A 19,006-nucleotide genomic window follows, 5' to 3' on the forward strand; every position below is an offset into this window, starting at 1 on the left:
TATATGATCCTGTACAGAGTGAACTACTATTTCAGCAGCTGTCTTTGGTCAGCAGTGTGAGTGTTTCTCTACAAACAATGTGACTCTCCCTCCTATATCTGACACAGAGACACTGAGGAACCAGACCCAAACCTAAACCTGAACTCAAACCCAGGGTAGAGTGGCTCAGTGAATGTGAAGTGGAAGGTGTGGATGTGGGTCAGTGTGTCAGAGGAAACTCTGTAGAAGGACAGAGAGCCAGCAGGCCAGTCCAGATACACTGCTACTCTGTTAGAGTCAGAGGAGGGGAGGGGGAAAAGTATGTCTGTTACTCTGTTATTGTGACAGGCAGAGAAACCATTATCACAACAGAACAGACTCCAGGACTTTTCATTCCCTCCAAGCCAGCAGTCATCACTGTTTCCTCTCCTAGTGATTCCTCTGTAAGTCACTCCTATCAAAACAACTCCTTCCCACTCGACCTCCCAGTAACAGCGACCAGTCAGACCATTTCTACACAGCAGCTGAGGACAGAAGTCAAATCTCTCTGGGTGATCAGGATGTGGCTGCTGATCTCTCACCAGTGTCACCTTTCTGTTGTCTTCAGACAGGAGGAGCTTTCTGTTTGCTGTGTTTGGGTCCAGTTCACAGGCATCTGATGGAGAGAACAAGACTCAATACAGCAGCAGATTTTTATCAGACCTTTTTCAACAGACCTGTTGTTACCTGTGTGTTGTCAGATTTCCAACGGATCCAACAGATTTGAATGAATGGACATTACATACTGCTGTGTAAAGGAACTCTCCATCTGTTAGAGCCATTTACACAGAAACAAAATTATATTTAGACTTTCTAGATTTTGTTAAACAAATCTAGACAATTCTGTACTACTATTATTTTCTTTTATTCGGTTGGTGTAACCTATATTCACAAAATGCTTCATACATAATCTTAATTGCCTTAAATTAATAATCCTCACTCATTGGTTCATAATCAAACCAGAGAAACACCATCATGCTTGTTTAAAGCCCCTACACAACACCTAGTGGTAGCGTCAAAAAAGGCACTGTCTTAGTGACATTTGTGACATCTTGGCGACACTTGCGACACCCCCTTCCCAGCTATACAGCTGGATTATGTAGGAAAAGTACCACTGCAGATAACTGAAGCTCAAGCATTAGTTTTATATTACTGATAATGACAGCATTGTTATAGCAGAGACTACTTAAAGGATCAAATTCAGAATTAAGTAAACATACAAAAATGTAAGGTTTTGATGAAGATATTAGTTTTACACTTGTTGGGGGCACCACCTCTTTAGAGGAAAGAAAACAGACCTTTACTTGGTTATACTAATCAGTCAATCTGAGAATTGTGAGATCTTTTTAGTTCAGGGATTACTTTTGTCTGCAGAAAATGAAACGGAACAATGATTTTGCATTAAGCCAAAATATACCAATTAAACAAAATAATGTGATCCAGGAGGTGAATAAAATATGGGACAAATGAGCAGATGATAAAAGCAGAATAAAATACTGAATTTAGGCAATTTTAGGCTCTGAATAATGAAATGAAAATTAGGAATAATAATTGCAAACAGTAAATGCAGTTATGTAAGTTTGGGGTCAATGAAACCAGAGAAACGAGGCAGAATGTTGTAGGGAATAAATTAGACTATTTGGTAGCGACTTAGCAAAGCTCTTGCATCAACTCTAGGCAGAAAGAGATGGAGATGTATCAGAGCGTACTTGTTCCGTTGGGATGACCGCCGGTTGAGGAGGCTGCCTTTCCGGAGGTCACCAAGCTTGACGAGACAAACTTGGCGACAGTTGGGTTGCCTGGCAACAGTAAGTGACGAAACAGAAGCAGATCTCGGAACACATGGCTCTTCCATGTTTGGAACAGCAACTGGCTTTTCCAGCTTTTCATCTATGAGTAATTTAAATGGTCTGAGAGAAGATCAGGCCTCTGTGATCGCCCCTGCCTCTGTTTGCAGGCTCTCCAAAATCTCACCCCCGGTAGGTCTCAACCAATCAGCTGAGCTCTCTGCGAGGAGGTGTACCTACTGCCTGTCAATCAGGTGCACACATACTTCAGCCTTGTCTATGGCAAGCCACATGGGTCAAAACATGTATTGCCATACTATTCCTGCCTGCCCTGCAAACTGTAGAGAGAATTTCGCTTTGGCGAATTGCAAAGGTTTAACAAAGGACAGAGAACTTTATAGTTTAGAATTACAAGGCGTGGTTTGGCAGTGCAAGAAGACACTTTGTGGGGTTTTCAGGTCACGCCTTAATTTCTTTCTTTGGAGAAGGGATCTGCCCTAGATCGGAGATGGAGAGTGTGGAGGGTGTGTGTGGTTTAGCACAGTCTATAGAGGAGAGGTAGTGGGGCGTGGCTCATGGGAGCAAGCTCAGTGACAGGTGAATTAGATCAGGTGTTTCACATTTGCTAATCATCTGTCTCCTCTCTTAAGCAGTAGCAGCTGGACCTGTTGGCAGAGTGTATGGAGACAGACACACACACACACACACACTCTCACAGCCATACTAGACCAGACAGGCCAGTCCCCCGAGGACCACCGCACACGGTTCCAGAAGGCCAGGCTGGGGGTAGCCGACCATCCATTTGGATATGCGTAGCAACTACTTGACGCGGCCATCCGGTGGTTACACCCTGGGGAGTCCTCTGCCAGCCAAGTGGTGGAACGGGTAGTGCTGGAACAGTTCCTCGAGGGGCTCCTGACCGGAACCTCAGAATGGGTGCGCTGCCACAGGCCAGCCGACTTGGACGCCGCCATCACGCTGGCAGAAGACCACCTGTCCCTCCAGCCCAGAAAACAGCCTTTGGAGGAGCGATCCCTGGCAGGGCTTCTGAGGCCCACCCCAGCTCCCCGACCACCAGTGTCCACACACAGACCAATAAATGCAAACCCTTTTCTGTCTCAATCTCGCAATAACCCTTTCCGTTCTTCCTCTCCCCCTCCACAGGCTCCGGCCTGTATGGGCTCTGTTTCCAACTCACAGAGGGCTCCTCAGACGTCAGGGCAGGTGTGTTGTCGGTGTGGGCAGCCCGGCCACTTCTGAAGGGAGTGTCCACTCGTGGAGGTCGGTCAAGTGGTCCAGATTGCTGGCTCCCCTTGAGCAGTCTCGTGACGATACTCTACGCTCAGCCTTCGATCAAGTGATGAAAATTGATGGTCATTCAGTGCGCTCTGACGCAGTGCTGACATTCCAATATTTTTCATTGTTTAGAGACAGGTTGTATAGAGTGAGCCGTGACACTCAGACAGGAGAGGAAACCATCCAGTTGCTGGTGCCAAAGAGCCGTCGGGAAATGGTTTTCCATTCCATTCCAGCTCACTACAAACCAATGGCTGGTCACATGGGGTATGAAAAGACACTTAACCGGATAATGGCTCGATTTTATTGGCTGGGCATTTGGGGGGATGTGCGCCGCTAGTGTGCATCCTGTCCTGAAGGCCAACTAGTTAACCACCCGGCCATTCCAAAAGCGCCTTTGCGCCCACTTCCATTAATAGAGGTTCCGTTTGAATGCATTGGCATGGACCTCATCGGGCCATTTGACTGGAGTGCACAAGGATATCGCTTTGTGTTAGTTTTAGGTGGACTATGCAACACGATATCCCGAAGCAGTGCCCCTGCAGAATATCTCTGCAAAGAGTGTTGTGCAGGCAGTGTTTCAGGTCATCTCCTGAATTGGAATCCCGAAAGAGATTCTAACTGACCAGGGCACCTCATTGATGTCATGTACAGTACGCAAGTTGTACGGATTATTGGGGATTCGACCAATTGGAACGAGCATGTATCATCCCCAGACGAATGGGCTCGTCGAATGCTTCAACAAAACGATTGAATCCATGATCCGTAAGTTTGTACATGAAAGTAGTCACAATTGGGATAAGTGGCTAGACCCTCTGATGTTAGCAGTGCGGGAGGTTCCCCAGGCCTCCACAGGGTTTTCCCCCTTTGAGCTGCTATTTGGCAGGAAGCCATGCGGGGTCTTGGACCTGGTTAAAGAAAACTGGGAGGATGGTCCGAGCCCAAGAAAAAATGAAATTCAATACGTCCTGGACCTGAGAGCAAAACTCCACACACTTAATTATCACAGAAGGATTTGCTCCAGGCCCAGGAACCTCAGCAATGCCTGTACAACAGAGCGACTAGACTGTGACAATATGCACCGGGAGAAAAAGTTCTTGTATTGCTTCCATCCTCCAGCTCCAAATAACTCGCCAGGGGCAACACAGATCTCAACCTCCTCAAAGCATGGAGAGAGGCGGAGTGTTATGTCCAATGCTCTGTAACCTGATGTCTTGCAGATGACTGGCAGCTGGCAAATCTACTGGCAGCAGAGAGGGGGGTTCTACTGTTTTTACAAATGCTACAGGCTTCACACGTTTTTGTTTCTTACAGAGAGCAAGGCAATCAGCAATGAGGTGACCAGGTTTCTTACAGTAAAAACAAACCCTCTCTGGAGTAGCACTTCCAGTGGCGGACCTTCTAGCCAGAGATGAAGCAGCAATGGGGAGTACAGGCTTTAAGGAACAAGCCCTAGGTAGCTTGTGCTCAGATTGCTCTTTGTCACTGAAGTTGATCTTATGGGTTAACACAAACTCATTGGCTAAGACAGCAGCCTTATCAGAAATCAGAATCAGAATCAGAAATACTTTATTGATCCCCGAGGGGAAATTGGTCAACACCTTTTGCTCATTCAGATAAGTAGATACAACATCAGGCAAACAGCTTTTAAATTCCTCTAGCAGGATCGGTTGTCTGAGTTGTTCTTTATTGTCTACCTTCTGAGACTGGCACCATCTATCAAATAGGTTATCCTTTTCTTTAGCAAATTCAACATAAGTCTGTTTCTCAGGCTTACCATGGCCTCTAAATCGCTGGCGGCAGGCCTCAGGAACCAGCTCGTAGGCCCTCAACGTGTAGCTCAGCTTGAAGTTGTGTTTGGACGGCTGTTTGCTGCCAACATCACCTTGAACCTTGCCAAGTGTAAGTTTGGACAGGCCACGGTTACATACCTAGGCAATGTTGTCGGTCGAGGTCATGTCTGTCCTATTGGAGCTAAAGTAGAAGCTATTGTGAACTATGCTGTTCCTTCCTCCCGCAGAGAGTTGAAAAGGTTCCTTGGTATGGCAGGTTATTTTCAGAGCTTTTGCAAGAATTTTGCCACTGTTGCTGCCCCACTAACCAATCTGCTAAGTCCAAAAGTCCCCTTTGCTTGGTCCGACACATGTCAGGTTGCACTTGAGAACCTGAAGTCATTGCTGGTTAGTGCTCCTGTCCTTGCAGCTACTGATTTCCACAGGCTCTTCAAACTTGCAATCGATGTCAATGATGCTGCTATTGGGGCTGTCCACCTTCAAGAGGATTCATCTGGAGTGGAGCATCCCGTGTGCTACTTTTCCAAGATGTTCAACGTGCATCAGAAGCACTACTCCACGATAGAGGAGGCAGCCCTGACCCTGGTCCTTGCCTTGGACCACTTGATGTGTATGTCTCCCCCTTCTGGTGTACACCGATCATAATCCTCTTGTTTACCTCCACAGGATGAGAAATTCCAATCATCGCTTAATGTGATGGAGTCTGATCTTGCAGGGGTACATTTTGGATGTTCAACAGATCCGTGGGAAGAACAATGTGCTTGCAGACGCCCTTTCAAGGTCGTAAGTGCATCTTATTCTAGGATTAAATTGCCATTTTATTGAGTTGTGGTTGTGATAGGTTGCCTTAGAGCAACCCTTTTAAGGGTGGGGGTGTTATGTCCAATGCTCTGTAAGCTGTGATGTCTTGCCGATGACTGGAACATTCCCAAGCCTCGTCAGCCAATAGCAGGCACCTGCTGGGAACCTTTTAAAACCCCCGCTCTTACCCTCACACTCTCTCCCTCTGCAGCTTACATCACAGCAGCAGAGACCACAGCCACCATCATCTTTTTCTCTTCCTTTATGTTATGTTACAATAAACAGCTTTTGATAAGATCAACATGGTCTGTGACTCCTTTATGTTGCTTCCCCTGAGCCGGGTCGTAACAAGAGTCTGTGTCTCTGGTGACCATGGTGAATGAGAGAGATGAGTTTGGGTCTCATTGATGGTCTCATTTTTCTACTGACAAACTTTTATGCTATCAAAATAAATTGGAAGACAATATAATCTGATATAAATTCTACATGCAGAGGCTTAGTGGAGAGACGAAGCTGTTGAACTTTGGCGCAAACTAGTTTTTTTGTGGTGCCTTGGGTTTTATTCAACAGTTAAAAGTAGCATAGAACATACAGAAGAAACTGGAACTACATTCAACAGTAGTTGAATGTGTGCTGCTTTGTTTTTATGAATCAAACTAAATACACACTTACACTTCCTCAGACCTGGTTTCAACCTCTGCACTCCACCATGGTCCACACTGGGGGGAAAAACAAAGTAAGATCAGTCTTTGATGATGGAAACATGGGCAGTAAATAACCTTCCCTATGAATGATTTTCCTGTCAGTGTCACTCATGTCCACCATTAAACAATATTCCTCAGCTTCTCAGTCTGAGAGACAAAATGGCTGCCAACTCTAGCCCCTCTATTAGACACTGCCTCTGCCTGGCAGCAAGCCTCTCCATACCTGAGAGAGTCCAGTCTCCAGTGTGGATCCTCCAGTCCAGCAGAGAGCAGCTTCACTTCTGAGGCTCCTGGATGATTGTAGCTCAGGTCCAGCTCTCTCAGATGGGAGGGGTTGGAGCTCAGAGCTGAGGCCAGAGAAGCACAGCCTTCCTCTGTGAGCAGACAGCCTGACAGCCTGCACACACACACACACACACACACACACACACACACAAAATATGCTAAAGGCATATGCTAGATTTCCTCATTAGTACACTAGTCTTAATTAGGATAATGCAGTTGAATCTTAGGACACAACAACAGTGTCAGCAAAACGAAGAAATAATGAAATTTAAGCAGGGAAAGCAGTTCACAGAACCTAGAAAGTAGAGCTAAATGTTGGTATCACAACTGGTTTGAGAATCACATGAGCAGAAAAATCCTACACAGGTTAGGTGTTTATTGACTGACATTAATCTGAATGTAAAGCAGGATTTAACTGGTCATGTGTTGAACAGGTTGATGAATCCTGACCTGAGAGTTTCCAGTCTACAGTGTGGACTCCCCAGTCCAGCAGAGAGCAGCTTCACTCCTGAATCCTGCAGGTCGTTGTTACTCAGGTCCAGCTCTCTCAGACTAGAGGACTGGGAGCTGAGAACTGAGGCCAGAGCTTCACAGCTTCTCTCTGACAGCTGACAGCCACTCAACCTCAACATGGACATGAAAAGATATGGAAATGTTATTCTCTTATGTGTAAATGTCATGACTGTCTGTGTTTTTTGGGCACTGCATTTATATTACTGCTACTAATGATTAACTATTAACTGAATTTCCTAGCTTAAACCCCTCAGGAAGGCAATCCACAGAGAGCTATTACAATTACAATTTGTGTAATAGCTCTAAAATCCTGATATATAACTTGCAGGGTCACCCTTTGCAGTACCTTTTGTATCACAATTGGTTTGAGAATCATTATTCAATATTCAATCTTCTGAATATCTTTCTCAGCAAGGGCGTAGCGGACACGGGGTACGCGGGGGACACGTTCCACGCAGTTCCCATATCTGTCCCCTCTGTCCCCCGCACTTTATTTAAAAATTCAGCGCTAATTTTGTGACAACTCACATTGTTAAAGTAGATAGTTTTAATAACCCGAAATAAGGCACGCGCTGACACACCAGCACCAACTCCAGCCAATCTGCACTTGGTGGTGCGCTCTAAGTGGGCGGGGTACGCACGTTACTCACGCTGCGTCTTTTGTTGCGATCACAGTAGGGATGCGTGTGCTCTGCAAGCGGGAAGGAAATGTAAGCCCCAGAGATATGACATATGTAGCCAGGTGGTAAAATAATATTATCTACGGGAAATAAAATCCATTTGGATGAAGTTCTCCGTTGCTGCAATCTGGCTAGGGATACGTACTTTGGACAGCAGGGGGCGTGGGTTCACCATTTCTTGGAGCGGTATGCCTGCTGAGTGGTCAGGGAACGCTGGGAAAATACAGGAAGTGTATACTTCGCTGGGGATGGCCACTGGTTCCAACGGTGAGAACATTTATCAAGCATCTTATGTGGTTTTGAGGTTATTTTGCACAATTCTGTAAAATAGTGGTTTAATGTTGTTTGATGCAATGGAATGGATGCACTAAAAGACCACATTTTGTGCGATTGTTTTGGTAGGATTGCAGATGATTGCGGATTGAAAACCTCACACGTGCAGAGCAGTTTGCTATCTGTGAATTCGGTAAGAAACAGTTTGATGATTATTTCTGTTTTGCTGTTTTGTATTTTTGTTTGTCAAATGTGTAAAGCAGAATGAATGTTGCTTTCTCTGTGAACTGAATTGGCTGCTAAATTTGATATATTAGCACAGATATTTTAGAGAATTTACAGGGCAGTGTGGTGAATATGTTTCTGTGTTCTTCCGTTTATAGAGGTGCCACTGCCGTATTTGTGCCACATTTGTGCCAAATTGTCACCATTTCTGTGATGTGTTATCTGTACTGGAATAGTACTGAGTTTCTTTTTTTTTTTGTTTATTATTTTTTTTGCTAAATGTTTCTTTTGTAAATGTCAAAGCCTGGCCTTCAGTGGAAGCCAAGATTTCTTATAAGATACTCTCCATAATTGGGGAAAACTAACAGAAAAGAAAATAAAGTCCCCACGAAATAGCATTTGTGTGTTCAATTTATCCCGGCTTCACATAATTCTACTGACAATTTACTGACTTTTATGTGGTACGACGTACGATGTTTTAGTACTTACTACTTTGTAGCTAAAGATTTTGTGCATCCATCACACAATTTAACTAGCTAGCTAGGTTGCTGCTAATAACCTGGTCTACGTTGAAACGAATCTAAACGAAACGAAGCTAGCTAGCTAGCTAACGATAGCTGGAAAACAAAAATGTTGATGCTCAGATTACCAATTAGCCATTGTTAGCTACTTAGCTTTTTATCGTGAATGAATGAGTGAACTGTATGCATCCTGTCGTCTTCAGGCACAATGTACAGCAAACCAGCCAACAAGAGGCAAAAAACCTTACACTCGTTCTTCAAATCAAACTGTGTAAGTTGAGTTATGCTGTTTTTGATAACGTTAGCTAAATGATGTCAAATGAACTAGATGCCAATTTAGTTAACAAGCATATAGGTTAGATGGCTAGCTAGCTAGCTTCATGCTAGGAATAGACCCACTCTCCTTAATTTGTACTCTGAATTTCACCATTGCTTTGCACATATTTTTTTAAAAATCTGTATTGCAATAGAAAGAGCAGGGAGAAGCCAGCTCTGAGGGTTCAGGACAGGGAGCAGGCAGCGCTGATGGTCATGGTGAGGCTTCACAGGTGAGGAGAGATTAGCTGGCTAAGGAAATATCGGATAAGAGTGAATTTGAGATTCATTTACACATAAACAGGACAAACTAAATAGGAGACTGATTGCTCAGCAATTCATTACAGCTAAGGAGAGGCGCAGAAACATGTTTGGGTGCTTCACTTAGGCTAGATCATGGCCATGAACATTATGCTTAACAAATAAGATGGGCTGTAGGCTTTAGTTTGTGTATATACTATGTTATGATGAAATGGCTGGAAATACTGTGAGTTATTTGAAATCTGTTGATTTATGTTTGTGAAAATCGAATGGGAGAGGATCTTTCAATAAATCATTCAATAAAAATTGTCTTACTCCTGAACAATCTGTCCCCTTCACTTCTGAAATTATGGCTACGTCCCTGTTTCTCAGGTACTGACCTGAGAGAGACTGTTTTAAGAGCATGGACCATAGCTTGGAGATATGAGTGAAATCAATTGAAAAAAACTGTAAATGGATCTTACCTGAGAGTTTCCAGTCTACAGTGTGGACTCCCCAGTCCAGCAGAGAGCAGCTTCACTCCTGAATCCTGCAGGTCATTGCTACTCAGGTCCAGCTCTCTCAGACTAGAGGACTGGGAGCTGAGAACTGAGGCCAGAGCTTCACAGCTTCTTTCTGACAGCTGAGAGTAACTCAACCTGAACAAGAATTAGTGATTAGGACAAACAATAACTTTTAAAATAGATTTTCTTCTCTTCAGTAGAGAAGCTCATGTCATCTATTTACATGTATTACTATCCATTTGAACCTACAAAGATTTATTGGAGGCTTTGACCACTGGCAGCAGCCTCAGAAGAGCCTCCTCTGAAGCAGAGTATTTCTTCAGGTCAAACACATCCAGCTTCTCTTCTGATGACAGTAAGATGAAGACCAGAGCCGACCACTGAGCAGGGGAGAGTTCGTCTGTGGAGAGACTTCCTGATCTCAGGTACTGTTGGATCTCCTCCACTAGAGAACGGTCATTCAGCTCATTCAGACAGTGGAACAGATTGATGCTTCTCTCTGGAGAAAGATTCTCTTTCATCTTCTCCTTGATGTACAGGACTGTTTCCTGATTGGTCTGTGAGCTACTTCCTGTCTGTGTCAGCAGGTGTTGTAGGAGAGTCTGATTGGTCTGTAGTGAAAGGCCCAGGAGGAAGCGGAGGAACAAGTCCAGGTGTCCATTTGGACTCTGTAAGGCCTTGTCCACAGCACTCTGGTAGATGTATTTTAGACTAGATTTGTCTTTAAATAGTGTTGACCAGGATGTTGATGGTGGTTCTAACAGTAGATTGACACCAGTGTTGATGAATGACAGAGAGACATAAACAGCAGCCAGAAACTCCTGAATGCTCAGATGGACAAAGCAGAACACCTTGTCCTGGTTCAGCCCACGCTCCTCTTTAAAGATCTGTGTGAACACTCCAGAGTACACTGAGGCTGCTCTGATATCAATGTCACACTCTGTCAGGTCGGCTTCATAGAAGATCAGGTTGCCTTTCTCCAGTTGCTCAAAAGCAAGTTTTCCCAGAGATTTAATCATCTTCCTGCTCTCTGTAGTCCAGAGTGGATCTGTCTCAGCTCTCCCATGATACTTGACGTTCTGCTGTTTGGACTGAACCACCAGGAAGTGGATGTACATCTCAGTCAGGGTCTTGGGCAGGTCTCCTCTCTCACTGGTTTTCAACACATGGTCCAGAACTGTAGAAGTGATCCAGCAGAAGACTGGGATGTGGCACATGATGTGGAGGCTTCGTGAAGTCTCGATGTGGGAGATGATTCTGCTGGCCAGCTCCTCATCTCTGAATCTCTTCCTGAAGTACTCCTCCTTCTGTGGGTCAGTGAAGCCTCTCACCTCTGTCACCATGTCAACACACTCAGGAGGGATCTGATTGGCTGCTGCAGGTCGTGTGGTTATCCAGAGGCGAGCAGAGGGAAGCAGTTTCCCCTTGATGAGGTTTGTCAGCAGCACATCCACTGAGGTTGACTCTGTAACATCAGTCAGGATCTCGTTGTTCTGGAAGTCTAGAGGAAGTCGACACTCATCCAGACCGTCAAAGATGAACACAACCTGGAACTTGTCAAACCTGCAGATTCCTGCTTCTTTGGTCTCAGTAAAGAAGTGATGAAGAAGTTCCACCAAGCTGTACTTTTTCCCTTTCAGCAGATTCAGCTCTCGGAAAGTAAATGGAAATGTGAACTGTATATCCTGGTTGGCAGTGTCTTCAGCCCAGTCCAGAGTGAACTTCTGTGTTAAGACTGTTTTCCCAATGCCAGCCACTCCCTTTGTCATCAATGTTCTGGTTGGGTTGTCTCTTCCAGGTAAGGGTTTAAAAATGTCTTCACAGTTGATTGTTGTTTCTGGTCTGGCTGGTTTCCTGGATGTTGTTTCAATCTGTCTGACCTCGTGTTCATCATTGACCTCTCCACTCCCTCCCTCTGTGATGTAAAGCTCTGTGTAGATCTGATTCAGAAGTGTTGGGTTTCCTGCTTTAGCAATCCCCTCAAACACACACTGAAACTTCTGCTTCAGATTGGATTTGAGTTCACGTTGGCACACTGCAGCAAGAGTTTCTGAATGAACAAACAAAAATAACATCAATAAATGGATGTTATATTAAATGTAGCATGAATATTTTCTGGTAAATATGTCCACTCAACTCACACAACTCCATAGCATCTATTTAACTCATTGCTGATGGGTGGAAAAACGTGTCCTGACTGTGTGTCCAGCTAAATGTGAAAAGCAACTTTTGGTGTGTTGTTTTTTTCAAGATTTGAAAATTGTTGATTTTGGCGACTCCTAGTGGTAGTGCCAAAAAAAAGACTCCTAGCTGATCCAAATGTCCACCCTCCGGACTTGTAGACTGAGCCCTCGCAATTGTGAAAATTTGCTGTTTTTGCGCTGTCTGTAAACAGTCTATCCAACATTTACTATTCTGATGCTACGAGCTGCAGCTAATGGAAAATGCTACCGCTAACGAACTAGAGACTAAACACAAATCAAGTAACATAATCGGAGTATGAAGTTGTTTTAAATGAGGCGATTACAGCTGATCAGGCTGGCAGAAGGCAGGACACATGAACCGACACAGTCTGCTGACAAATGTAAGTCACGACGATAGTTTCTTTCCCTTCTGTACCCCCACTCTCTGTCGGCAGTCTGCTATGTACCAACAAAGTGAAGCTTATTTGCTAGGCTAGGTTACATAGCTCAGTAGCTGTACAGGCAGCTGACTACATAAATAAACTAACGTTATGCCATTACATATAACCGCAGATCATAGGCGGATTATGAGACAAAGGGCCCCTGGGCACAGATAGTTACTAAGGCCCCCCTGCCTCTGATTGCCCACTGACTTGGTATGAGTCAGTGGGTCCTATTCTGACAGATCAGGAGGGGAAAACAACATTTTGGGGTCTTCGTAAACCATGACTTTAAATTACAAAGCCTTTGGACAATGATGCAGAGCTTTACTGCTAAAGCGCTATAGATAAACTGAGGGGAACACTCACTGTGACAGAGCCATGTTGACAACTTCAAAACAAATGTTTAGGTTATTATGGGGGAATTTTGGGGCTTTGGTAAATAAATAAATGACAAAGCCCTTCGACTGTGGGGCAGTAAATGTAAAGTTAGTGACAGCATCATCATGTATCAGGCTCTGGCTCAGGGGCCCCCTGAGCTCTTGGGCCCCTGGGCCTGGGCCCAGTTGGCCCGTTCAGTAATCCATCCATGCCGCAGATATAAACCACACTGGTCCTAAAAAAATAGTTAAAAACTTTGGTAACACATTTTGAGACACTTATTGGTATTTTACATTTACATGTAGGAGAAAGAAAGCCAGCTCTGTGTTGGCCTTAAGCCTCTTCAGAATTATCCGCAGAGGTCTCCTCCTCTCCAAAACAAACAGACCCGATAATTAAAACCAGTAAAAACACTGAATAAAGCAGTTTCATGTTAAAAAATCAGGTTTCTCCAAAGCTCTTCGGTGGACACAGGACGTCGAGCCTAGCTGCCGCTAACGTTAGCTCAGCTTGTTTCTAGGTGCTCAGCTTGTTTTTAGGTTAGGATTCCTTCAGTGTTCATCGTTCACAAGTTTTTTACCGGGAGCCGAATTATCCGCAGAGGTCTCCTCCTCTCCAAAACAAACGGACCCGGTAATTAAAACCGGTAAAAACACTGAATAAAGCAGATTCACCGCTCTTCGGCGGACACAGGAAGTCCAGGGGCTCAGCTTAACTTAAGATCCAGACGTCGGATGACTAAAATCCTTCATCCGGTTAAAAGATATAGTCTTGAAACAGTAAGAAAGTAGTCGGCTGGAAATGTTGGCAACACTTTATAATAACCATCATTAATAAATGGTAAATTGATAGTTAATTAAACTTTAGTTAATAGTTATTTTACTGTTAACAAACAATGAAATGATCATTAATAATGTTTACTAATTATTAGTAATGCTATAATTTATGTTATTTTATCATTAGTTTGTGTAATATAAAATCATTTGTTTATAAATTATATATTGTATCATAGCTTTTTACCCTTTTTACCGTCTCTTATCAGCTATGATACAATATATAATTTATAAACAAATGATTTTATATTACACAAACTAATGATAAAATAACATAAATTATAGCATTACTAATAATTAGTAAACATTATTAATGATCATTTCATTGTTTGTTAACAGTAAAATAACTATTAACTAAAGTTTAATTAACTATCAATTTACCATTTATTAATGATGGTTATTATAAAGTGTTACCGAAATGTTTTAATGTCCAGCCATCCGGCCGAGTCTGCTTTTATGGTATCAAAATTAATTGGAGGATGATATAATCAGATACAAATTCTACACGTAGGGGCTTTAATGTAAACCACTGTGCTAAGCATTTTATACCAACATTAACAAATCAATAATTTAACCAGATCATCCTTGGGGATTGTGCACATTTACCTTCCAATCTGGAATTGAAGATATGTAGTTTTAGTAATGTCTGTATTTACAGCAGAGGTTAGAAATGCAAACATTTCCATTTTCCCTCCATCTCCCCTCTCCATCATGTTAAACCTGTTAAAAGCCTCTTACTGCTCTGCAGAGAGTCAGCCAGCTCCTCCTGCTTCATTCTCCTCAGGAAGTGTAGTGTGATCTGCAGAAAAGCCTCTCTGCTGCTCCTCCTCTGCTCTTCCTCCTCACCGTCCACCTCCTCCTCATCCTCCCTCTGCCTCTCTAAGCATTCTGGGTAATCTGGACTCAGAAACCACTGGAACCTTTTCAGCTCGTTCTTCACAAAGGTGACGATGTTCTCCTCAAGCAGCTGCAACAGAATAATATATGAATTAAACTTCCATACTAAAATCAGGACACAAAATCAAATCCATATTGCAGAGTCTGAAAGCCCACTGATCGAAAGAGTGCAGCATGGAGACTATTATGGTCAGAATGTTTGTTTTTCAGTTTCTTTGTAGCTGAAGTAAAAGGTGTTGTTGTACATTTACACACCATAAATATGGAGGCCAGGTCTGTTTGATGTTCCTGGGCAGACTGACCGCTGGAAACCTCTGACCTCTCCTGGTGGACTCTGTGGAGAAAACATGATGTATTATGTCATACAATGTCATACACACACACACACAACCACACACACACACATTGAAGGTGTTGTGTTCCCGTCATGATGAACTCCAATGTAAATGCTGCTCTGATTATTGGATGTGATGTTTTGAAAGATGAAACTCAATGAACAGAGTATGAAGGACCGGACCAATTCTATATCTGATGACTGTGAATCTGACATAATCAGTTTTAAATAATTACATTTGATCAATAGAGTGGTGTCCATGTTTGAAGGCAATAGGTGGCTCCATAGACCAGTCACTCTTCATGGACACACAACTGGGTTCAGGGGAGTCTGGTCTCTCCTGCTGGATCCTGATAGACAGAGAGGAAGATCACCAGGGTGGGAAATTAACTCTTTAGTCAACCAGCCACAGTAGCTTGTGGATACCCCAAAACTACCAGGTAGGTATCAAAAATAAATGTATTATCACACAAAGTGTATTAAAGTTTGAAGTTTGCAGTAACCCATCATGCAATCTTCCCACTTTTCCCCCTCTCCTCTGACTCTATTTGTTCTCTAAACAAACACGCCTATCTCTCGCCTTAAGTCTTATCCTACTCCCTCTTGTATTCTTACGCTCCAGGATAACAGGAATATGTAAATGTACTAAAAACCTTAGACCATATATTCTGACTGGCATCTAAGCATATGCAGCCACATATTCATCGCTTAAAAATATGGAGCCTATGGCAAAATATTATATTTTGTAAAGGCCTACATTGACTATGTGTGATACAGCCTATCCCTAACATAAATAGGTATTTTCAAATTGTTTGCAATTAACGGGGTTAACAGTTTTCTGGTGTAAGATTAATTTCTCTTTCATTTTGAGATAGCCTACTTGTTTGAAGTCTGACCATTTTTTCTTCACCTAAATGTAAATAATTGCGATACAAGCTTTATATTAGGCTACTATTATATATATAGGCTATATCACGGATGTATAAATTAAATATTCAAACCTCAGCTGGAGTTCGATTGTCGCAGTTGACCGCAGCAGTGATTTCTTTCCATACCGCATTTTTCCGACTTCCTTTGATGCCAATTTCCAGGCTGCCAAATAGAACTAATTGGTTCAATTGGACTTGGGACGTTACAGTTTCTGTTTTGAGGTCGGAGAAGTTTCTCTTCTTGGACGTATTACGCCTCTCCATGTCGTAAACTCTGGGGGCGAGGCCTCTAAACCGAGAATATTTAGGGGCGTGATATTTAAATGACGATTGTTTTCAGTCGCCACATTTATCAACGCTCGATCATTCTTACGCTGTGATCGGTGAGATACGAACGTTTCATCAATCACACATGAACCCTGTCCTGAGATGATTTCTGCACTCGGATCTGCGCTGGTTTCTACGTTAGATCGATAAATGAGAGCCAGTGTCTTTGCAAAGATTATATTTTTGTCAGAAACGCCCGACATTCTTTGTGAAGTTAGTAAATACTCCCAGCATCAGTGTGACTGAAAATAACAGTGATTGGTTAGGGGAAGATCAACCCCCCCCCCCCACCACAAACACAGATAACAGCTAAAGCCGCGGCCACACCAGAATTGGCTAAGCAGCATTTACTTGTGCACTGTGGCAAAAATAGGCGCGACCGGAACCTTCGCTGAGCCCACCCCCACTCCCTGACGGTTGTGCTTGGAAATTACTGTAGCATTTCAGCTAGTAGTATCTTAGCATACTAAAGTCAAAAAACATTGTACTCTTTGAGCCAGCAATTATACAAACATGGATAATCTGAAACACCATCAACGCTTCTTCCATTTTGAATTTAGTGAGTATGAAAGGTCAGTCCCGCCTGTTCTCTTATTGGTTGAGCATCAGTGAGTCACGCCATTTTGCAGGTCAAAGTTGAGCTGGGGTGAGTGTTGTTTGCTTGTAATTTATAATGATCTAGGAATTGAAGCCTAACTGAGTAATGCTGCTTGTTCTCCCATTAAATTAGCAAGTACCTGCATGTGTCTAATACACAGAATGGAGTAAAAAACAAAAAACTAAGATATTTGCTTGTAAATGTTAATGTTAACGTAAATGTTAAATTCTTACCTTTTCTCAGCAGAGTGTTGTCCATCTTTGAAGGCAATAGGTGGCTCCATAGACCAGTCGCTCTTCATGGACACGCAGCTGGGTTCAGGGGAGTCTGGTCTCTCCTGCTGGATCCTGATTGAAACAGATAATGATCACAGTAAAGGTGTCTGTGTCTTTATGAAGAAGACAATTTTATATGCTTATTAATGATAACATGATAATGACTTACTTATTTTCAGTAGGATGTTCATCTTTAAATTTTACAGGATCCAACATAGACTGGTCACTCTTCATGGACACACAGCTGGGTTCAGGGGACTCTGGTCTCTCCTGCTGGACTGGGCTTCAACACAACAGAGACAGAGCTTTTACTCTGAATAATGATGCCGTAATGATTTCACTGCTGAGCTCTGAGATGGAGAACAGTCATGGACAGTTAGAGATCCTCATCTTACCTCTTAGCTTTGGTCCGGCTGTCATGTTCCCCAGACAGAGTGGCTTTAGAGGGAGGGAGCCCCTCCTCTCTCTCCTCAGACAGACTCATAGTACAGTGAACACCTTTACACAAACACACTGGGCTGATTCATGACAACAAGGTTTCCATCACAGGATATATTGACCAGGTTCACCTAGAAAGGATTTTTAAGCCTCTGGGACAGTGGAAACATGGATGCGACAAGTTAATCATTAGCCTGTCAGAAAAACTGTAGGGTCTACACCTGGTGAACTCACATCCAGATCAAATAAAAGACACTTTTTAGCTTCATCTGTTGAGGAAACACTGAGAGAGAAGCCGCTGCTTTCTCTCCTTCATCAGTCCTGCTTGTCTGTGAACATTTGATCTGAGGGTGCGGTCACATCATAACTTCAGTATCAAAGTCCATCAAAACGTCTGTAAATGAATAACAGACACAGTGAATGAACTTGTGACTTCAACAGAAGCATTAAAAAAAATGCCCTTTCCTACAGCCTGCACAGGACCTGTTTTCTCTAAGAAGTTAAACAAAGTTCTGCATCCAATACTGTTACCCATAAAATTCAGTAGGCCTAAAGGGTTTTAACCTTATTTCCTGCACTCTATGGTCCATTCTATATCTGAGTAAAACATTTAGGACGACTCCTCTGGACAAAACTCACATCAACCTGTTGGATATCTCCACAATATGTAACATTTTATTAACCTGCTATGTCCAATTCTTAATCTTGATATTATGATCTCCTCCTTTCTGTTTCTTCCTATACTTCTTGCTGTGCCATCTTTATTTTGTATAGCGTACAGAAGACATTCTGTCCTCTCCATCCCAGTATTCTGAACTGCCACCCTACAAATGATTGGCGAGGGAATCTATCATTTTTGGCAAGGGAAGCTACCATTTAGTTTCCCTTCACTCCTGTATGCTGGAATCCAAATTAACCTAACAGCAATTCAGAGACAATTACTCTAAGTATCTACATGATTTTGTACAGAATATCCATTATTAGTATGCGATACTGATGATGTAAGACTTAAGAGAAGGGAACTTGAATTGGTACAAACTACTAGGTTAAACTGTAACGCCATTAACTGTAACGCCATTAACACACCATATATTTCCACTAGGCTTATTTCATGCTGCCTGTCTCAATTTATAGTTCACATTCACAGTCTGGTTTGGAGGATTAGCCTACACACACACACACACACACACACACACACACACACACACACACACACACACAGCAATGCATAGGTTTGATTTTGTAATAGTGTCATGCATCTCATCCAGTTCACTGTTGGTTTTTACTGTCAGTGTAAGTTTTAGTTTCCATAAAATACATAATATTCTGTTGTTTCATGTATTAATTTTCTTATCAGGATATGAATACACATATAAACAATTTATCAGCAGTTTGA

General features: G+C 42.9%; 1 protein-coding gene across 1 annotated transcript; it reads right to left on the reverse strand.

Moving 5' to 3' along the window:
- Positions 1 to 92: 92 nt before the first annotated feature.
- Positions 93 to 17,838, reverse strand: LOC139667034 (NLR family CARD domain-containing protein 3-like). The gene is made up of 14 exons (XM_071546416.1): positions 17,832 to 17,838; positions 17,568 to 17,670; positions 17,342 to 17,455; positions 17,131 to 17,244; positions 15,977 to 15,979; positions 15,280 to 15,393; positions 14,965 to 15,043; positions 14,533 to 14,779; positions 10,225 to 12,025; positions 9,937 to 10,110; positions 7,135 to 7,308; positions 6,623 to 6,796; positions 6,368 to 6,414; positions 93 to 634 (listed from the first exon to the last, which is right to left on the reverse strand). Exons 2-14 carry the CDS (start codon positions 17,654 to 17,656, stop codon positions 93 to 95), a joined length of 3,672 nt encoding a protein of 1,223 aa, XP_071402517.1. The 5' UTR covers positions 17,657 to 17,670; positions 17,832 to 17,838.
- Positions 17,839 to 19,006: the final 1,168 nt, after the last annotated feature.

The sequence above is a fragment of the Centroberyx affinis genome, unplaced genomic scaffold, assembly GCF_046629955.1.
Source record: "Centroberyx affinis isolate AG114_WGS23_722 - 3 ecotype Tasmania unplaced genomic scaffold, CSIRO-AGI_Caff_v1 ptg005258l_1, whole genome shotgun sequence".
Lineage (NCBI taxonomy): Eukaryota > Metazoa > Chordata > Actinopteri > Beryciformes > Berycidae > Centroberyx > Centroberyx affinis.

Excerpts from the sequence above, each read along its gene's own strand:
- LOC139667034 (XM_071546416.1), bottom strand. The coding sequence starts at position 17,656 with ATGAGTCTGTCTGAGGAGAGAGAGGAGGGGCTCCCTCCCTCTAAAGCC. Across the intron at positions 17,245-17,341 it reads GAACATCCTACTGAAAATAA|GATCCAGCAGGAGAGACCAG; the intron begins GTAAGTCATTAT and ends TGTTTCAATCAG. Across the intron at positions 6,415-6,622 it reads TGGAGACTGGACTCTCTCAG|TGTGGACCATGGTGGAGTGC; the intron begins GTATGGAGAGGC and ends TTTTCCCCCCAG.